The sequence below is a fragment of the Heloderma suspectum genome, chromosome 1 (genome assembly GCF_057233095.1).
Source record: "Heloderma suspectum isolate Gila_16-S chromosome 1, 16-S_ref, whole genome shotgun sequence".
Lineage (NCBI taxonomy): Eukaryota > Metazoa > Chordata > Lepidosauria > Squamata > Helodermatidae > Heloderma > Heloderma suspectum.
Window position 1 is genome coordinate 82409419 of NC_139458.1, and position 17662 is coordinate 82427080.

At 44.8% G+C, this 17662-nt stretch overlaps 1 protein-coding gene across 2 annotated transcripts in view; it reads left to right on the forward strand.

Annotated features, from left to right (window-relative positions):
* The window catches only part of AMBRA1 (autophagy and beclin 1 regulator 1), a 223597-nt gene that overhangs the window by 145229 nt on the left and 60706 nt on the right, over nucleotides 1-17662 (forward strand). For both annotated transcript variants that reach the window (XM_084850244.1, XM_084850255.1), the window contains one exon: nucleotides 15984-16123. In XM_084850244.1, the coding sequence (XP_084706370.1) occupies nucleotides 15984-16123 (140 nt within the window). The remainder of the gene's footprint in view (nucleotides 1-15983; nucleotides 16124-17662) is intronic.

Below are 17662 nucleotides of genomic sequence, written 5' to 3' on the forward strand. Positions count from 1 at the left end.
AGGCACACTTGGAAGAAACTGATTATCTAGACCCATTTCAATCGGGCTTCAGGCCTGGGCATGGGACAGAAACGTCCTTGGTCACCTTGGTGGATGATATGAGGAGGGCTGTGGATAGGGGTGAATGCTCCTTCCTTGTTCTCCTCGACCTCTCAGCGGCTTTTGATACCGTTGACCACGGTATCCTCCTGGACCGCCTGGAGGGGTTGGGCATTGGAGACACTGTATTGCGGTGGTTCCGGTCCTTCCTCTCCGGCAGGTACCAGAGGGTAGCACTGGGAGAGGAGGTTTCGGACCAGTGGCCACTTACTTGTGGGGTGCCACAGGGTTCCATCCTCTCCCCGATGCTATTTAACATCTATGTGAAGCCGCTGGGGGCTATCATCAGGAAGTTTGGGGTGCAGTGTCATCAATATGCGGATGACACGCAGCTCTACCTCTCATTCAAATCTTCACCAAGGTTGGCCGTAGAATCCCTGTCCAAATGTCTGGAGACGGTGAGTGGCTGGATGGGGAGGAATAAGCTGAAGCTGAACCCTGACAAGACCGAGGTACTTTTGGTGGGAGACAAGAGGAGGCTGGGGGATGTTGACCTGGTGTTGAATGGGGTATGGCTACCCTTGAAAGACCAGGTCCGCAGCCTGGGGGTCATTTTGGACTCCCAGCTGTCCATGGAGGCTCAGGTGTCAGCTGTGAGCCGGACAGCGCTGTATCAACTCCATCTGATACAGCGGCTGCGACCCTTCCTTCCCGACCATACATGCCCTGGTCTCCTCTCGTTTAGACTACTGTAATGTGCTCTACGTGGGGTTACCCTTGAAGACGGTTCGAAAGCTGCAGCTGATACAGAACGCGGCGGCTCGCCTGATTAAAGGCAGCCGCCGGCGAGATCACATCACTCCAGTGCTGAAGGAGTTGCACTGGTTACCAGTTGTTTTCCGGGCCAAATTCAAGGTGTTGGTTTTGACCTTTAAAACCCTATATGGTTCCGGCCCAGCCTATCTCAAGGAGCACCTCCAGCAACACCAGACAGGCCGCTTAACAAGATCAGCCTCGGATGGCCTTCTCTCTATCCCATCAGCCAGGACAGCTAGACTGGTGGGGACGAGGGAGAGGGCCTTTTCTGTGGTGGCCCCCACTCTGTGGAACTCCCTCCCTAGGGAACTCCGTCATGCCCCCTCTTGAATGAGCTTCCGTCATGCATTAAAAACGTGGTTGTTCAGGCAGGCATTTGGGGTGGGTTAGGGTATTTTAAAAAAAAATTTATGGTAGAATTTTATTGTTTTAAATTGTTTTATGGTATGTTGTACATCGCCCAGAGTGGCTGGGTGACCAGCCAGATGGGCGATTAAGAAATTTAATAATAAATAAATAAGTAAATATGGATTTGTAGTGAGAATCTAGGAGAACTATGTAGAGAACCAATGATTAATTATACAGTGCCATAAGCGGGCATAGTGCTTTACCAAGATTCATTAGCCAAAAATACAAGTTTTGCCCACACAGAACAGTCTGCCTGATACTGTAATAGCATTCAGTCAGACCATTTCATGGAATAAGATAATAATGGAATGTAGATTTCAGAAATGGAAACTTTCAAGATGGTACAGGGAAAAGAAGCAGCCCAGCAAAGCTATGATTTAACTGGGTAGCAATAATACAGTAACTACATTTTACTTTGCAGCTGAAAATGTAACAATCTGAAAGGTGCCTGAGTTTCTTCTCAATCAACAAGTGCCTTTTTCCCCAGTAGCTAAAACCCTACAGTTAGAAAGTTAATCTTTTGGTTCTGACTGACACAAGAAAGCATACCTGGACAGCATACATACATTTGCAGAAACCCCCAGTAAGGAAGGGTTACTAAAGTCACGACATAAAAATGAAATGCAGGGGGGAAGGGGATGGACAGTGGCTGCAGTCCAGATCCCCACATACCCACTGTTCCATCTTCATGCATCTGATGAAGTGGACTCTACCTATGCATTTGGGAGACACTTTAATTCAGTGGCCTAGTTCGCATGTCACAATAATACTCAGGAATTGTTGGGCCCAAGTGGCAGCAGGTGAGCATGCTGCATTCTGCACATTCATCACTTCTGCTTGCATTCAGTGACTCGGGAATGCCCCATTCTTGGGCTGTTATCGTGATGTACGAACCCAGTATTCTGGGTTATTTAGGGGTTAAACAACCCAGGGTTAACCCAACAATTGCCCATGGTTTGTTGTTGGGTTGATGTTGAGTTGTTTTTCCCCTAAACAGTACACAGTTCTGGATTTGGATGTCATGATAACAGCCCAGGAATGGGGGCATTCCTGGTTTACTTTGGAAAGCGGAAGTGATGAGCACGTGGAAGGCAGCTGGGCTAAACAACGCAGGGATCGCTGTGATGTATGAACTAAGTCAGTGACATGCTCTATATGCAAAGGATCTGACTTTTGATCTTTGTCACCCCCATTTGAAAGGATTTCACATGGCCGGACTAGGAAAGGGTTCTATCTGAAACTTGCAAAAGTTGCTGCTAATTAGCATGGGTTAAATGGTCTTACTTCAATATAAGGCAACTTCATATGTTTAAAATATAAATTTGTTAGGCTTTAAGGTGCTCTAAACCTCTCTCTTTTGCAGGAACAAACTAACATGGCTACTCTTCTAATAGAAACCAATGGTATGTTCTATATAAGGAGTACTTGAGACAGAAGGGACCTACCTCAGTGGCAGAGCACATGGTTTGCTTTGGGAAGGTCCTTAGCTTCTCCAGGCCATTTTTTAAAGGATAACATGGGTTGTGAAAGACTTATGCCAAAGACCCTGTTGAGCCACCACTGGTCAGTAAATACTAGACTAAATGGATACACAATTTGACCTGAAAGAAGACAGTTTCATGTAAGATCACCCATGCTTGTGTGACATTCTCCTCATTAAAAAGAACTGCAAGGAAGGGCTCTGTGGACCTTCTAAATTATGATAAACCTCAGAGTTGCAAAGGAACAGATTTTTTCTCCTCTATCCACATTCCTGGCTAGCCCGTTTAGTAAAACCTATATAATACCCATGTTTGCTAAACGCTGAAAGAATCAGATTCCGATATAGAAACAAGGACTTATGATGGTTCTCATATTCTGCTCTTGGGAAAAATGCAGGAGAATGATTAGTTACTGTAATTTTTTCATTTATAATATATATGAATAAAATTTATATATCTTCATTCAGAGAGTATTGATCCTTTCTTTCCTCAAGAAAGGAAAGAGAGTGAATGTAACATTTCTCTTCCATTTTTTAAAAAGAGCGTTTGCCACACCCATGCAGCAGCAAATGCCCAAGGTTAAGGTAATTTGATCAGGACCACAAACAGTGGGGGAAAGCCGGGGAGAAATTGGCCTGAACTTCCAGCCTCCTGTGAAATACCCTGTATACAACAGCAGCCCAGTTCAAACATTGCAACAACAGTTAAGCTGTGGGTTGTTGTGAATCAAGCACAGGTGAGTGTGATGTCTCTCATCTGTTTGTTCACTCCTGCTGAGCTAAACAACCCTGGGGTGCTCCATCCATGGGTTGTTGTCCATGATGTCCAAACCTGGAATTGTGGTTTTTGGGGTGTGGGGCAAACAACCCACATTTGTGACCCAAGAACAAAGCACTGGTTACAGGTGTGATTTGTTCCTCCCACATTAACCCACATCTGGGGGTTATTTAGCTCAGCAGGAGTGGCCGGCCGGCCAGGATGGAGCCAGCATACTTGTTTGCTTCTGATTATTCACGACTACTCAGGGTTTGTTTAAACTCTTATTTGTTTGTTTGTTTGTTTAAACCCTGGGTAGCAAACTGGAATATTGTCTCAGAGTTGTAATGCTTCTCATCCTCCATTCTAGTACTTTAGCACCTGTTATTTCCAATGCTAGAGCATTAATATTTAGTTAATGGCTAGGCTGCTGAGCAGCCCCAAGACTTGTTTCCCTGATGCTGTCTCCCCCCCAGCTTAGCAATTTCATGTTGCACACAGGTGCAATTGCATGACACGTTTTCATCATAGAAATATTGTGATAATTTGTGTGTGTTCTAGGGAATGAAAAGAATTTGTAGACAAATGTACACAGCCTTGGTTGTTCCTTCCGTTTGTCCCAAATGGATGAATTGTGTGAACACTCAAGGAAACCATTCAGATATGACTCAAGTGCTTAGTGCTTGTCATTGTGGAAGAACACAACAGGTGGGAGACATTAGGAAAGGCACAATAAATCCCCTGTTTATAAATCCATTTGAAAATTATTTCCCACCACTGCCCTGCCAATAAGATAAATTGCCACTTCCATGAAGAAAGCCTTTAGATCCTGACAAGGATCCAACTGTATCATAGAGAAACAAAAAAGGAGCAAATTCTTTATGTAAGTGAGGAATAATAATAAAAAAAGGACCCCACGCCCCTACTTCCATTTTTGTTCCTGGAGACTGGGGAGGAATCTACATAGAAGTCAAAGCAAGGTGGTAGATAAATAATGAAACTCAGCAGAATACTTGCCTTTCTTCCTCTTGACATCTATAGGTACTTTTTCACTGAAAGAGGTATGCCTTATTTGCAAGGTAGTAATAGATTTGATTAAATGCAAACAAATCAGACTATTAGATCAACCTTGACAAAGAGACAAGTTAAGAAACTATCAGTATGTATGGCTGTTAGCTTGTTTATCTTGAATCATAGTCAATCTGGAAAATGGTTTGGGGAGAGTTGAATCCACTAGGCAACATTATGCTGCATTTCTGAAGTGAGGGCATGTCCAAATGCATAGGCATGCTAACCAACTTCAGCCCCTGCAGAGGGAGTTGGGTTTAGAACTGGGGTGGGCAACTGATGCCCCTCCAGTTATTGTTGGACTACATCTCCCATCATCCCTCACTATTGGCTATGCTGGCTAGGGCTGATGGGACTTCCGGTCCAATAACATCTGGAGGGCCACAAGTTGCCCTTGTTCGGAGCATCCCAAGGAAGCTGCTCAGGTAGGAGATGAAGTTATAACTGAAATATAATACATATAATGCATATAATACATGAAATATATTAACCTTAACCTGAAATATAATACATATAATGCATATTAATTTAGTCCTTCGGAAGCATGTTTTGAATGAAGTGGACTTAACTATAATTGATTTTTAGGAAATCAATAAGGTTAGGCAAAGCCAGCTTCAAATCCAAAATGGATGGCTGCAACTGAAATAGCATAGCCATGAGAATGCTAATAGCTGCTTAAATGTGTTCTGAATGTGTGGTATAGAATGGTTTGCTCTCATTCACTTTCTCTAATATGCATCTAGACTATGAGGAGTTTCTGCACAAATGCAGCTAAAGCACTGCCATCTCTTGAGGGTTGTTTTTTCAGTTAGTTTACTGCTGACCTGCCAACTGTTGAGTCTCACTAAGCTAAGGTGCTGTGAGGGTGCTCTAGGGGGCAAAGCCCAGTGTCCCTTCTCAGGAGCAGGCCAGATAATTATCTAGGGAGCAGTAGTGTAGTGGCACATTCAGAAGTGCAGGGTCCCTTCGTGACAGTCACAGCCACCCCCACCCCCCACAGCCACACCCCCTTCTAAGATTATACAACCTTGTAAGATACACAGCCTTCAACTGCAATCCAAAAACAGTGCAGCTGAGAGTGGTATTTCAATTGGACGTCTGAGAAAAAATGCAGGGGTGTTAAAAACTTGCTCGCTCGCTCACAAACATTTTAGGTTTTCAAAATATGATACTCTATGGAAGCTTCACCCTCTCAATTCAGCCCTCAACAGATCCCTTCTCATTTAAACAGCCCCCTTGCACACTCCCTTAGTGCCCCAACATTACCCATTAGCCCTTCCTAAGTTTCTTCATTATATCTGTCCCCTCCCCCAACAAACACGTCCACACACCCAGCTGGAGTGAAACACACACACACACACCCCTTTCCCCTCTCCCCCCAACTAATTTTTTTGTTTCCCTTCCCTCCACCACCAAATACATGCCAACCTTGTACCAAAAAGTGTAGCTGACAGAGCAGGTTGCATTTGGCAATTCTGCTTACTGTAGAAATTAATGTTCAAGAATTAACAGTACAATCCAATGGGTATTTATTTCAAATTAAATTTACAGAGATCTTGGGAAGGCAGCTAAGGCTGCAGTCCTAGGAACACTTAACTGGGAGAAGACCCAATTGGCAATTGAACATAGTGAGACTACTATTTCTGAGTAAAAATGCATAGGATTGTGTGATGAATCCTAAAAACTGGTACAAACCAGCTCTTACAATGAATATTAATTCAATAGCTTAACAAGACATCATCTTGCTTCTCATTTGCACCACCCATCTGCCTTCATCTTTTTCATTTTCATCAAGATGTGAAAGAAATTTCTCCAAAAAATTTCTTCAGTGCCCTCCCCCCTGCCCCGTAAAGCACAAAAAGGCACCAATCCTAAACACACTTACTGAGGGAGCTGGTGTATTGCTGTGGCTAGGGATGGTGGAGAATTCCGCCACGGATTTCAGTGAGGCTGAATGCACTGGCATTCAGTCCCCCGAAATGCATGGCGGAACGACCTGCCACCCCTTGCGGATTCCCCCTGGGACTAGGCTTACCTGGGGCGGATGTTCTGGACAGTGGCGGCTGGTCTGGCGGCGGCAGCTGGTCTTTTGACCAGCTGCCGCGGCCGCCATTTACATCTGGGTCTTTGCCGTGATAGGCTCCGTAAGTCTTTACGTAGCCTATCACAGCAAGACAAGCAAAAAAAAAACCAGCGTACGCAAATGGCGGCAGCTACGGCGGCTGCCATTTGCATTCCCTATTTTTCGTCATTTTAGCTTACATAAATATTTACATAGGCTATTATGGCGAAAAAAAGGGGGAACGCAAATAGCATAGTGGGCTCTATTTGCATTCCTTTTTTCCCTGCTGTTTTAGCTTACGTAAATATTTACATAAGCTAAAATGGCGAAAAATAGGGAACGCAAATGGCAGCCGCCATAGCCGCCACCATTTGCGTACGCTGTGGGTTTTGTTTTGCCCAGCCATGATAGGCTATGTAAAGACTTACGTAGCCTATCATGGCTGCCTGGCTGGACGCAAATGGCATCCACTACGGCGTCCGCCATTTGTGTCTGCACCAGCCAGTCCGCAGCCGGAACTCTGGTTGTGGACAGCCCTGGCCGGCTGTTCCGCGGAGCTGCCGCGGAGCGGAGCCAGCCAGGCAGGATCCCAGAGGGGGGAGGACTGGATCGCCTCCCCCCCAGTCGAGGATTCCGGGGGGAGGGATGGAGCACCCCCCCCACCGCGAACACAATCCGCGAAAAGGTAAGTGACTTTTGTACATCCTTAGCTGTGGCCCTGTTCTCCTTTCCTGCCCTGGCATTGTGGGAGTGGGATAGAATGGTGCTCTAGCTGGCTATGGCTGCTGGTATTGGGGTATAGTTTGGAGAACTGCCAAGAACAAGTTTAAGCATCAGGAGTTTTAAGGGTGATGCAGTAATGAGCCCTCCCCCCCATAAACAAACCTCAGTTAAGGGCATGTAAATCAGCTTTATGTGTGTTTTTAAGTAAAAGGTACAAAACAATGGGAGCATATTTTCAAGAGGAGGACAAGGGTCTAGGCCATTCACATTTCCACGCTTTTAGTTCCTAAAGGCACATTATAGCTAAATGGTGTGAGGAAAAAGGAGAACATACTACGACTACAACAACAACAACTTGTATAATTTAGATTACAAATTAAATTTAAATTTAGATTGTAAGTTTCTAGGGGCAGAGACCTGACTTTTTTGCTTATGATTCTCTGTAAAGTACTACATATATTGTAAAAACCAAAGTCTGTGCATCTTTTTGAAGCAGCTGAAGACATGTTTTATTCAAACTGTCTTTTGGCAACCAGCAGCAGGGCAAGATAAGGTAGATTGATTAGCATATTGTTACCAGCCCTGAGCCTTCAGGATAAAGTTGACTATACATCCTATCAATTAAGGGTGCAATCCTATGCATGTTTAGACAGAAAAGTCCTACAATTCCCAACATTCCCCAGCCAGCTTAGCTGTAGGACTTTTTTTCTGTCTAAACATGCATAGGATTGTGCCCTAATTAAATAAGTAATACATCAGATATGGATAATGATGTATTTTTTTTCTACCTCAGATAAAATAGTTACCCTATCACATGGATAGACTAAAGCCTCGTGGCCATGGGGCTTACTCTCGAGTATGGGGGCTTACTCTCAAGTTAGCACAAAGCAAATATATGGAGGAAGTATGTGTGAGGAGGGAGAACAAGAAAAAAGCTGCTTTACTTGACAAATTCAGGATAGCTAGTAATGTGCGCTTTAGGCCCTCGCGCTCTGCAGGAGCAGCCAAGAAGAAACGCAGCAGGCTGCAGTCTTCCCCAACCTGGCGCCCTCCAGATTTGCCAGACAACAACTCCCATTGGCTCCAGGCAGCATATTTGCTATGCTGGCTGGGAGGGGGGATGATAGGATTTGCCTTCCAGCACATCTGGAGGGCACACGGTTGGGAAAGACTGGGTGAGAAAAGCAGTGGAGAAGTTATGCGACCCCTGCCCAGAGCTGTGTGGGCTGTGCAGAGGCAAGCAAGGCAGCCGATAGCCACGTACATGTCTTCTCAGAATTAAGCATATAGATTTCAATGGGGTTTATTCCCAGGTATTTCTTATCATTTTAATTTAATTTTTAAAATTTCTTTTCATTTATTTTTCACTCATATAGACTTCCTCTTGCTTCTCTCTGCCCTCCCCACGCCCTGACTGTCAGGGGTGCCTCTGAGCATAGGCAGTGGCAGAGTAGCTCAGATTCCAAAGAGGAACTGAAAAACGTGGGGGAGGAACTTCCCCAGATGCTTCCAGACAGGGAGAGACAGATTCCTCAGGTTTCAATATTCCAGCTGGATGGAGAGGGTTTCTCTTCACACACCGCTGTGAGAGATAGCGAACAGGGAGAGGTGGGGTACGGAGAACCTGAATTCTTAGATGCCAGGCGCAGACGCAGAGCCAAGAGAGAGATGGCAGGGGTGAAGCTTAGGCGATCTGCCCGTTTGGCCCAGTGGGAACAGCTACGCGTAGAGACCTCACGAGATAGAAGGAGATCCCCCCTATCCCTTCATTTAGGATGGCCTGCCTGCCTTTTCTCAAACAGTGGGCAACTTTCAACCTGGGTAGCTTCCCCTTGAACTCCCTGAAGGCTTTTCCTTTGTAGAGTGTGAATTACTGACCATTTGCATCTGTATGACCCATTGAAGTAAAGGATTAAAGAGCCAAGCCTCTTGTCTGTGTTTTTTATTTGGCTTGTGAAGTTCAGCAGGGACAAAAGGGAATCCTGACACTGACCCCACACACTGCTGCCTTTTTTGGCTGCCGCTGCCACCCAGCAAACTGACTGAGCTGACCTATCTGAGTCTGATGTTGGCCAACATGTTCTCAGGCGCAGGGCTGCTGGGTTGTCGTGGCTCTACAACTGGCTGGGCTTGCTGGGGGCACAGGATTGACGATCAGGATCAGTGTCTCCAGCAAGCAACTTAGCCTGGCCCACATGTGCCCATCCTTCCCTGAAGCTGGATGGTGACGGCACATTCTCAGGTGCAGGGGGAGAGGGGGCGGGCTGAAAGAGAGGGTAAATTAACCCTTTGCTGGGCAAGACTGCTCTCCGGATGGGGGAGGGGGGAATTGGCGCTGAGGAGAGTAGCATGCCTGGTGCTTGGGGAGAGTAGCTGCTGCAAGCAATAGCAGCAGCAGCAACTGCTCTAGGGCTCTTCCAGCCACCTGCCCTGCCCCACAAGTAAACAATGGCAGCAGTGCCCACCCCCACCCCTACCCCATGCCCCGCTGTAGCCAGCAGCAGCGGCCCTGAACAGGTGGCCAGTGCTGCAGGACTATGAGGGCAGCTCTGGGCGTGCAGGCATGGAGTGGGGACGGACAGAGTAGCCGAGAGCTGGGGGGGGGGGTATGAGGCCGCCGAGAGGAGGCTGCGGAGCTCCCTCTCTCGCCCCCTTTGTCTGGCCAGCCCTGTGTGGTAGACAAGAGGCAGCCACCAGCCACCTGCACTCCCTTCCTCTGCTCCCTCCTTCTCCCCTAGGCTGGGGGGTTGCCTCAGTAAAAGTGCAGGAGTGAAGCCCTGGCGTGACCTGCCACCACTACACCGCTGCTAGGGAGATGCTTTTAACTGACTAGGAAGCAATGAGAAGGAAATTAACAAGGACTGGTTCTGGAGGAAATAATCACAGAGTGTAACGTCCGCAGGCAGAAATACTTGTGGCTAACCAAGAATGCAGTTAGTTCACTTTCCTGCCCATTTGTCCCAGTGGCCCTCTGCCACAATGTAAGGACCATATGTTGAAATTGAAAATTAGAAAGTAAGTGAATCAAGAAAATTGAGCTAACCTAGACAATAGGCTGTATCTATTGAGGGAAAATAGAAAGATCATAGTGAAAAAAAAAGCAGGAATCTTGAAGATAGGGCCATCAAATGACAGGAGAGATGGATGTTTGACAGTTCAAATTGGAATGGGAATTGAGCTATACTGGAGTCTGCCCCAAGCTACTGCTGATCTCTACCAAATTACTCTGACAGCCACCAATTTTATAATAGATTAGTCAAAAATAATTTTACCGGCAAAAAATGATCCCCTTTTAGTTTTTGGCCTTTTAATGGCTTGTGCTCTACACCTTTGAGGTCTTTGCTTATCTGTCAAGATATGAAAACAACAACAATTCAGTAAAGTAAAATTATGCCCTGTGTTCCAGGGACAAAAGCAGTGTATGTGCTTCCAGCTGTCGCTTCATTCTTCCCTCCCAGCCAGCTGGGCCTCAGTAGAACAATATACAAGACCAAATGTCAATCATATGCTGATGACATAGTGATATGTATTTATCTGGTCAGAAGCCTCTGGCAGGAATAAGTAAATGGAGAAAAGAGCTGAAAATGCCTAACCTGTGTAAAGCAAAGAGGAAGTACTGTTTTTGAAAGGCTGGGTCATGTGTCATACTCTTGATGTCACAGTTATCTATGGTAGGATGCATAGCTCCAGAGAAAGTCAGGAAACCATTACTCCACTTCTAGCACTTCCTGAACTAGCCTCAGGTGCACAGTAATTTCAGAATGCTCCCTGTCTGAGACAAAATGGCCAGCACTCATCCTTTTGCAACACGCATTGTTTTGTCAGCCCATTTTCTGCCTAAAAGATAATAACCATGCTCTGGCCTTAGACACTGCCTCTACACATTTGGAGTTGAAAATGTTCTTTCCTCAGGTGCAGGCTGTCTTAGTTGAAAAGTTTCCTTGGTGGTTACTAATGAGCCTTGCACAGACATGCTAAATTTAAATGTTTAGTAGCATCCTTTCAACATTTTTATTTTAGTAATTAGGCAATTGGTGTGTATGTGTGGGAGGGGAGGTAGACATTCCCTTGTCCCACTTTACAGACAATTTCTTTAAGTCAATCCTTCCTGGCTTTCTTCTGAGGACATTCCAGATAACATGACAAACTTTGGTTTAGCACTAATATACTAGTGCTTTCTGCGTTTCAGTACAAGTGGCTCATTACCCCATTCCCACGTAATTTATGAGAGAAAGAGAGACAATGCAAGGGGGAGAGATTTCTACTACGTTTTGTTTAAAGGAAGAAAACATGTACAGTCAGGGCCAGAAATATTGGAACAAGGATAACTGTTTTAGCAGTTGGCCTCTGTACACCACCACATTGAAGTTGAAAGGAAACACACCCAGATGGGAGCGAAGGCAGGACTGTCAGCTGTAATTCAAGGGGTTTGACAACACTGGGGCACTAACCATTCAGGAAGTACAGCCAGCGGCATACACCCCCCCCATCCTTGGTGGCTCATAAGTAATGGAATGAACGGCTGACAAGCAGCTGCATGGCCAGATGTGGCCTGTTTCCTGGGTACCCCATGACCAATCAAGCAGACAAAAGGCCTGGAGGTGGTTCTGAGTGTTACATTTGCATTTGGTAGCTGTTCGCTGGAACATGAGGTCCATGGAGGTGTCCATGTGAGTGAAGGAGGCCATCATTAGGCTGAGGAAACAAACCCATCAGAGAGATAGCAAACACATTGGGAGTGGCCAACACAACAGTTTGGAAGATCCTGAAAAAGAAGGAATTAACTGGCAAGCTCAGCAACAGCAAAAGGCCTGGAAGACCACGGAAGACAACTAAGGTGGATGACCGCAGAATTCTGCTCATGGTGAAGAAGAACCCTTTCACAACATCTAGCCAGGTCAAGAACGCTCTTGCGGAGGTAGGCATGTCATTGTCAACATCTACAGTCAAGAGACAGCTTTATGAATGTAAATACAGAGGCTTCACAACAAGGTGCAAACCACCAGTAATGCTCAAGAACAGACAGGCCCGATTAGCCTTTGCCAGCAAACACCTAAACGAGCCTGCCCAGTTGTGGAATAAGATTCTTTGGACTGATGAAACCAAGATTAACTTGTACCAGAATGATGGGAAGAGAAAAGTATGGAGAAGGAAGGAACAGCTCATGATCCAAAGCATACCACATCATCTGTCAAACATGGTGGAGGCAGTGTTATGGCTTCGGCATGTATGGCTGCCAATGGAACCGGGTCACTGGTGTTTATTGATGACCTGACTGCTGATAAAAGCAGCAGGATGAATTCTGAAGTGTATAGGGCTATACTTTCTGCTCAGATTCAGCCGAATGCTGCCAAACTGATAGGACGCCGCTTCATATTGCAGATGGATAATGATTCAAAACATACAGCAAAAGCTACCCCAGAGTTTCTCAAGGCAAACAATTGGGATGTTCTTCACTGGCCAAGTCAGTCACCTGATCTCAACCCAATAGAGCATGCTTTTCACTTACTGAAGACAAGACTGAAGGCAGAAAGACCCACAAACAAGCAGCAGCTGAAAGCAGCTGCAGTAAAGGCCTGGCAAAGCATCTCGAGGGAGGAAACTCAGCATTCGGTCATGTCCATGGGTTCCAGACTTCAGGCAGTCATTGACTGCAAAGGATTTTCATCCAGCTTTTGAACTGTGGTGCTGGAGGAAAATTCTGAGAGTGCCTTGGACTGCAAGAAGATCAAACCAGTCCATACTCCAGGAAATAAAGCCAGACTGTTCGCTTGAGGGAATGATATTAAAGGCAAAACTGAAGTACTTTGGCCATATAATGAGAAGACAGGATACCGTGGAGAAGATGCTGATGCTAGGGAAAGTGGAAGGCAAAAGGAAAAGGGGCCGACCAAGGGCAAGATGGATGGATGATATTCTGGAGGTGACGGACTCAACCTTGGGGGAGCTGGGGATGGCGACGGCCAACAGGAAGCTCTGGCGTGGGCTGGTCCATGAAGTCACGAAGAGTCGGAAGCGACTGACCGATTAAACAACAACACAACAATTAAAGGTGATCTTTAAGTTTGAAATGATGTTGGTTTGTTCCATTACTTATGAGCCACTAACAGTGGGTGTGTGTGTATGCCACTGGCTGTCCTTCCTGAATGGTTAGTGCCCCAGTGTTGTCAAACCCCTTGAATTACAGCTGACAGTCCTGACTTCGCTCCCATCTGGGTGTGTTTCCTTTCAACTTCAATGTGGTGGTGTACAGAGGCCAACTGCCAAAACAGTTATCCTTGTTCCAATATTTCTGGCCCTGACTGTAGCTACTAAGGAAGTTTTTGTTGTTTTAGATGTACCCACATACACGCGAACAAACTTGAGAGCCAGCTTGGGAGGAGAGAGATGAGCTTATCACCAGTGATAACATGGGTAGTAATCAATAGATGCCCATGGCACTTCTGTCACTGCACTCCAGACCCCATAAACAGTTGTGATCTTATTTCTTGATGACACAAAATTGTGCTGGGGAAATGTGTCTTCCTTTCACTGGAAGACCTTGAAGGAAAACAGTTTGGATGTATCACCCCCAAAATATTCTTATATGGAGAGAGCCTGAATCATGTGAATAACTGCATCAGGCTGCTGAGAGGCTTGATTATCCCAGTATGGATGTCTTTATTGTTTTTATCTGATAAGCACAACACCCATGGGTGGCTTTGCATCGTAAGGCTACATGGCATCTGCCTATTTGTGTGGGATGTGGGAAGTAGCAGGAAAAGGGGGAGATAAGAACTGAGAATTTGGGTGAATGAAACTGGCATGTATGGTCATTTGAACTGATGTGTGCCCTTTCGAACCAACCACAACAAAATGTGTATTGCTTATAGCTATTGCAAAGTGTACAAAAGTAAAAAATATCTACAGCAGAGACATAAAACATGTGAAATTGGGCTTCATTGTTCTCATTTAACATAAAAGAACCATAAATAAGATATCCTTTGTAAAAACTTCCAGTAATTACTTGAATTTAATTTGCTGAGATTAGAGATTCACCTTTACAATCCACTAACACTTCCTGCATAATATTTGTTTGAATTTTATTTGCTGTTGCAAATAATGCAGCATGATAGAATACAGCGTTCGTACACATCTAAAAGCACTTACGCTACTATATCATTTCTTAACCACGTTGAGAGACATAATAAGATAGAAACTTTGTTCTGTGAGAGTCAGAGAATGGACAGATCAAAAAATAATGGGCTAAGTCCTGTATGGACTATGCTTTCTGACTGTCCATATCTTTTGGCATGCTTCTCTTACTGGCTGCTTCCACAGTATAGAAGATCTGTGGTCATATGTGGCTTTAGCTTTATATTCTATGGCAACCTTCCCTGACCCTGCACCCTCCAGATGTTTTGTACTACAGCTTCCATTTGCCTTATCCCACATGACTAATGGTTAGGGTTTGTGGCAGTTGTGCCTTCCAGATGGTTTGGACTACTAGGCTGAGGAAGGCTGCTCTACAGAGTACCCCTTGCTGAGAAACCCAAGACCTTCAGACCGATGCAGACAAATCAGAGGCTCCTAGGCAGCATGTAACAGTGTACAGTGCTCACAAGAGTTGGATGTAAACCCAGGAAAACAGTTTTGCCAGCCACCATTCCTTAGCAGGAGGCTGTTGCCCAGGATAAACTGTTTACTCATGAAATAAGTTTGCAATTTAATCACCGGTGTGTTCTTTTCGTTCTGTCAAACTTCAAACAATGCTTATTTTCTGAATAAATGCTACTTTGCTCTTATAAACGTCTTCCTGTTATCATAAACCCATTAAAATTGGAGTGTGTACCATAATCTCCATGGCAACAGATGCTATCAGTATACCTAGGATTCTTTGCTAGCTAGTGAAGAGAAGAAGAGAATAGGACAAACATGCTGAGATGGTGTAAGTATTGAAGATAACACCAGAAATTTGACAGCCTCAATTGACACTGAACTTCTCTGAAAGTCACTTACTTTTCTGAGTCAAATAAAAGGCCAAAGAACACTGATTCTCTTGCAGAGAAATCTGGGAAGTAATTTGATATTCTACTAGAGTTGCTTTTGTTGGTGCACAACTTTATTGGTGCATCATTGTTGACTTCTATATTGCTGTAGCTGTTAAATGTTTGATTGCGATCTCACCATGCTAGGGACTGTACAGACACACAGCAAAAGCGATTCTGATACTTGAAAAGATCAGAAGGAGGAAGGGAAGCAGAGGTTGGCAGTTTTCATCAAGATATGACAGGATAGAAGCAGACTTGGAAAGCAAATGTCGTTGCTGTCCCGCAGCTGTCCCGCAATTTGTTGTTATCTTGGCACACACATCCCTCAGTATTTCTGTGCTATAGTGTACTCTGATATCCAGTCTTGGGTGCATTCTAGTTTGTGCATTGTTGCCCAGTGAAGGACTGTATTATTCACACAGGGAGAGTGGGCCTCATAAGGACTAAAAAATTCTGATGTTCAGCCTGATAGAAGCAGATTGCACATTCCCGTCATGGCTAATTAGTAGTTTGTTCTGTTCTGCTGGAGACATTTTCTCTCTTGGCAAACTTGGTATAATCTGTTTGAATCACCAGTGTGTATTTGTTTTCTCCTTTCAGAGAGTGTTCAATGTCTTGTACCCAATGCCCGCTGACCAAAGGAGACACGTCAGCATAAATTCTGCTCGCTGGCTGCCTGAACCAGGCTTGGGATTGGCATATGGCACTAATAAGGGGGACCTGGTGATCTGTCGACCAGAGTAAGTGGCATGGTTTAGAACCTGAGGGCAACCTTAACCTTTACTTGTTAGTCAAAATGTTCTGTCAGCAGGTTATCCTCATTTATAATGGGGTTCTCTAGGATTAATCTCTTTTTTTCCTGATGGATATTTGGGGTGTGTGTTTTAATGTCCCCGCATTTGAACATTAACCTAACTGTTTCTACTTCAGATGACATCGTTGGAGGCTGTGAAATAGGTGTTCTTTCTAAAACCACTGTCTCTGTGTCAGGCGTCCTGGATGTCTCTTTCATTTAATAATATTTTATTGTTCTTTTGCTCAGTTGGCCTATGATACAGCTTTAGCGTTAACTTTTTGTTTTTAAAACAACAGAGCAGAGTTGGTATTGAATATGTTACTTGGAGGAATATTAATTTAGGGAGATTGCGCTGACTTTTAGAGGCATCCAGAAGCTTTCTACTATAGTTGAAGGCTTCTAATTGTTTCTCAGTGCCTCTGAAGCCCAGCATCAGGTCAGAGACCCCAGGGTATTCTGCGTATGCTCAGAGGACCTAGTAAGAGTTTGCCTTTTTCACCTGCCTAGCACAAAAGTGGGAGACCCCTTCTTCCTCTGTCTTATGCATCAAACTTGGGGAAGAAGAGGCTTCTCTCTGTCTCTTTGCATTGGTAAGGGGCAGGTGGTCATTAGAATCAAAGATACAAGTGAGACTTGCAGCACAATGTTGCAGTATGTCCTCACCCCTTTAGAAGAGTGCTCCTGTTCAGAGATCCAGCTGACCTGGAACAGGAGTCTTGTAGTGCTGTTCAGGGCTCCCTGTGTGGGTGGAGAATTTCAGGAATGGGGATACACACACACACACACACACACACACACACACACCTTGGCCTTCTCCTACTGTACTGTATAGCATTAGAGGACTGCTAGCCCCAAATCTGAGAGCCACCTTAACCTTTATTTGTTAGTAGAAATATTCTATTAGAAATTTTTAAAATGTTCTATATCATAGCTATACATGTAGTAGAGGATGGCATACCATTCTAGACAATTAGTCATCTCTATATGCATGCATATAGTGCAGAAAATTATTTTTTTAACTGTACAGTATGCATCCCCCAACCCTAATCCCGCCTTTCCAGGATACTTAGTCTAAGGTGTCAGGAGCTTGAGCAGGTCAATTTTCCCTCTCTTCCTGTCTTTCAAGTTCCTTGTTTTGGGGGTGAGGTTTCAACTAACATTGTAATATTCCATGTTTCAATGCTTTTCAACTGTAAATGTAATTGATCAACTTGCACAGTCTGCCTGACTTCTGGTTTCTTTAGACATCCCCCTCCCCATTTAATTAATAAACTTCTGTACTTCCGCATACCCAGGGAATCCCCCCCTCAAGTATGCAGAAACCACGCCCTTATTTTTGGGTGGGCCTTTTTTGAAACTGATAGGCACTCTACCACCAAAATTTGCTGTTAGAGGAGTGATGGTTGCCTTTGGCAATTGCATTAGTGGACCCATTATCTTGTCAGATAGCTATTCTAGAGTAGAGGTTCTTAAAAGTTTTTAT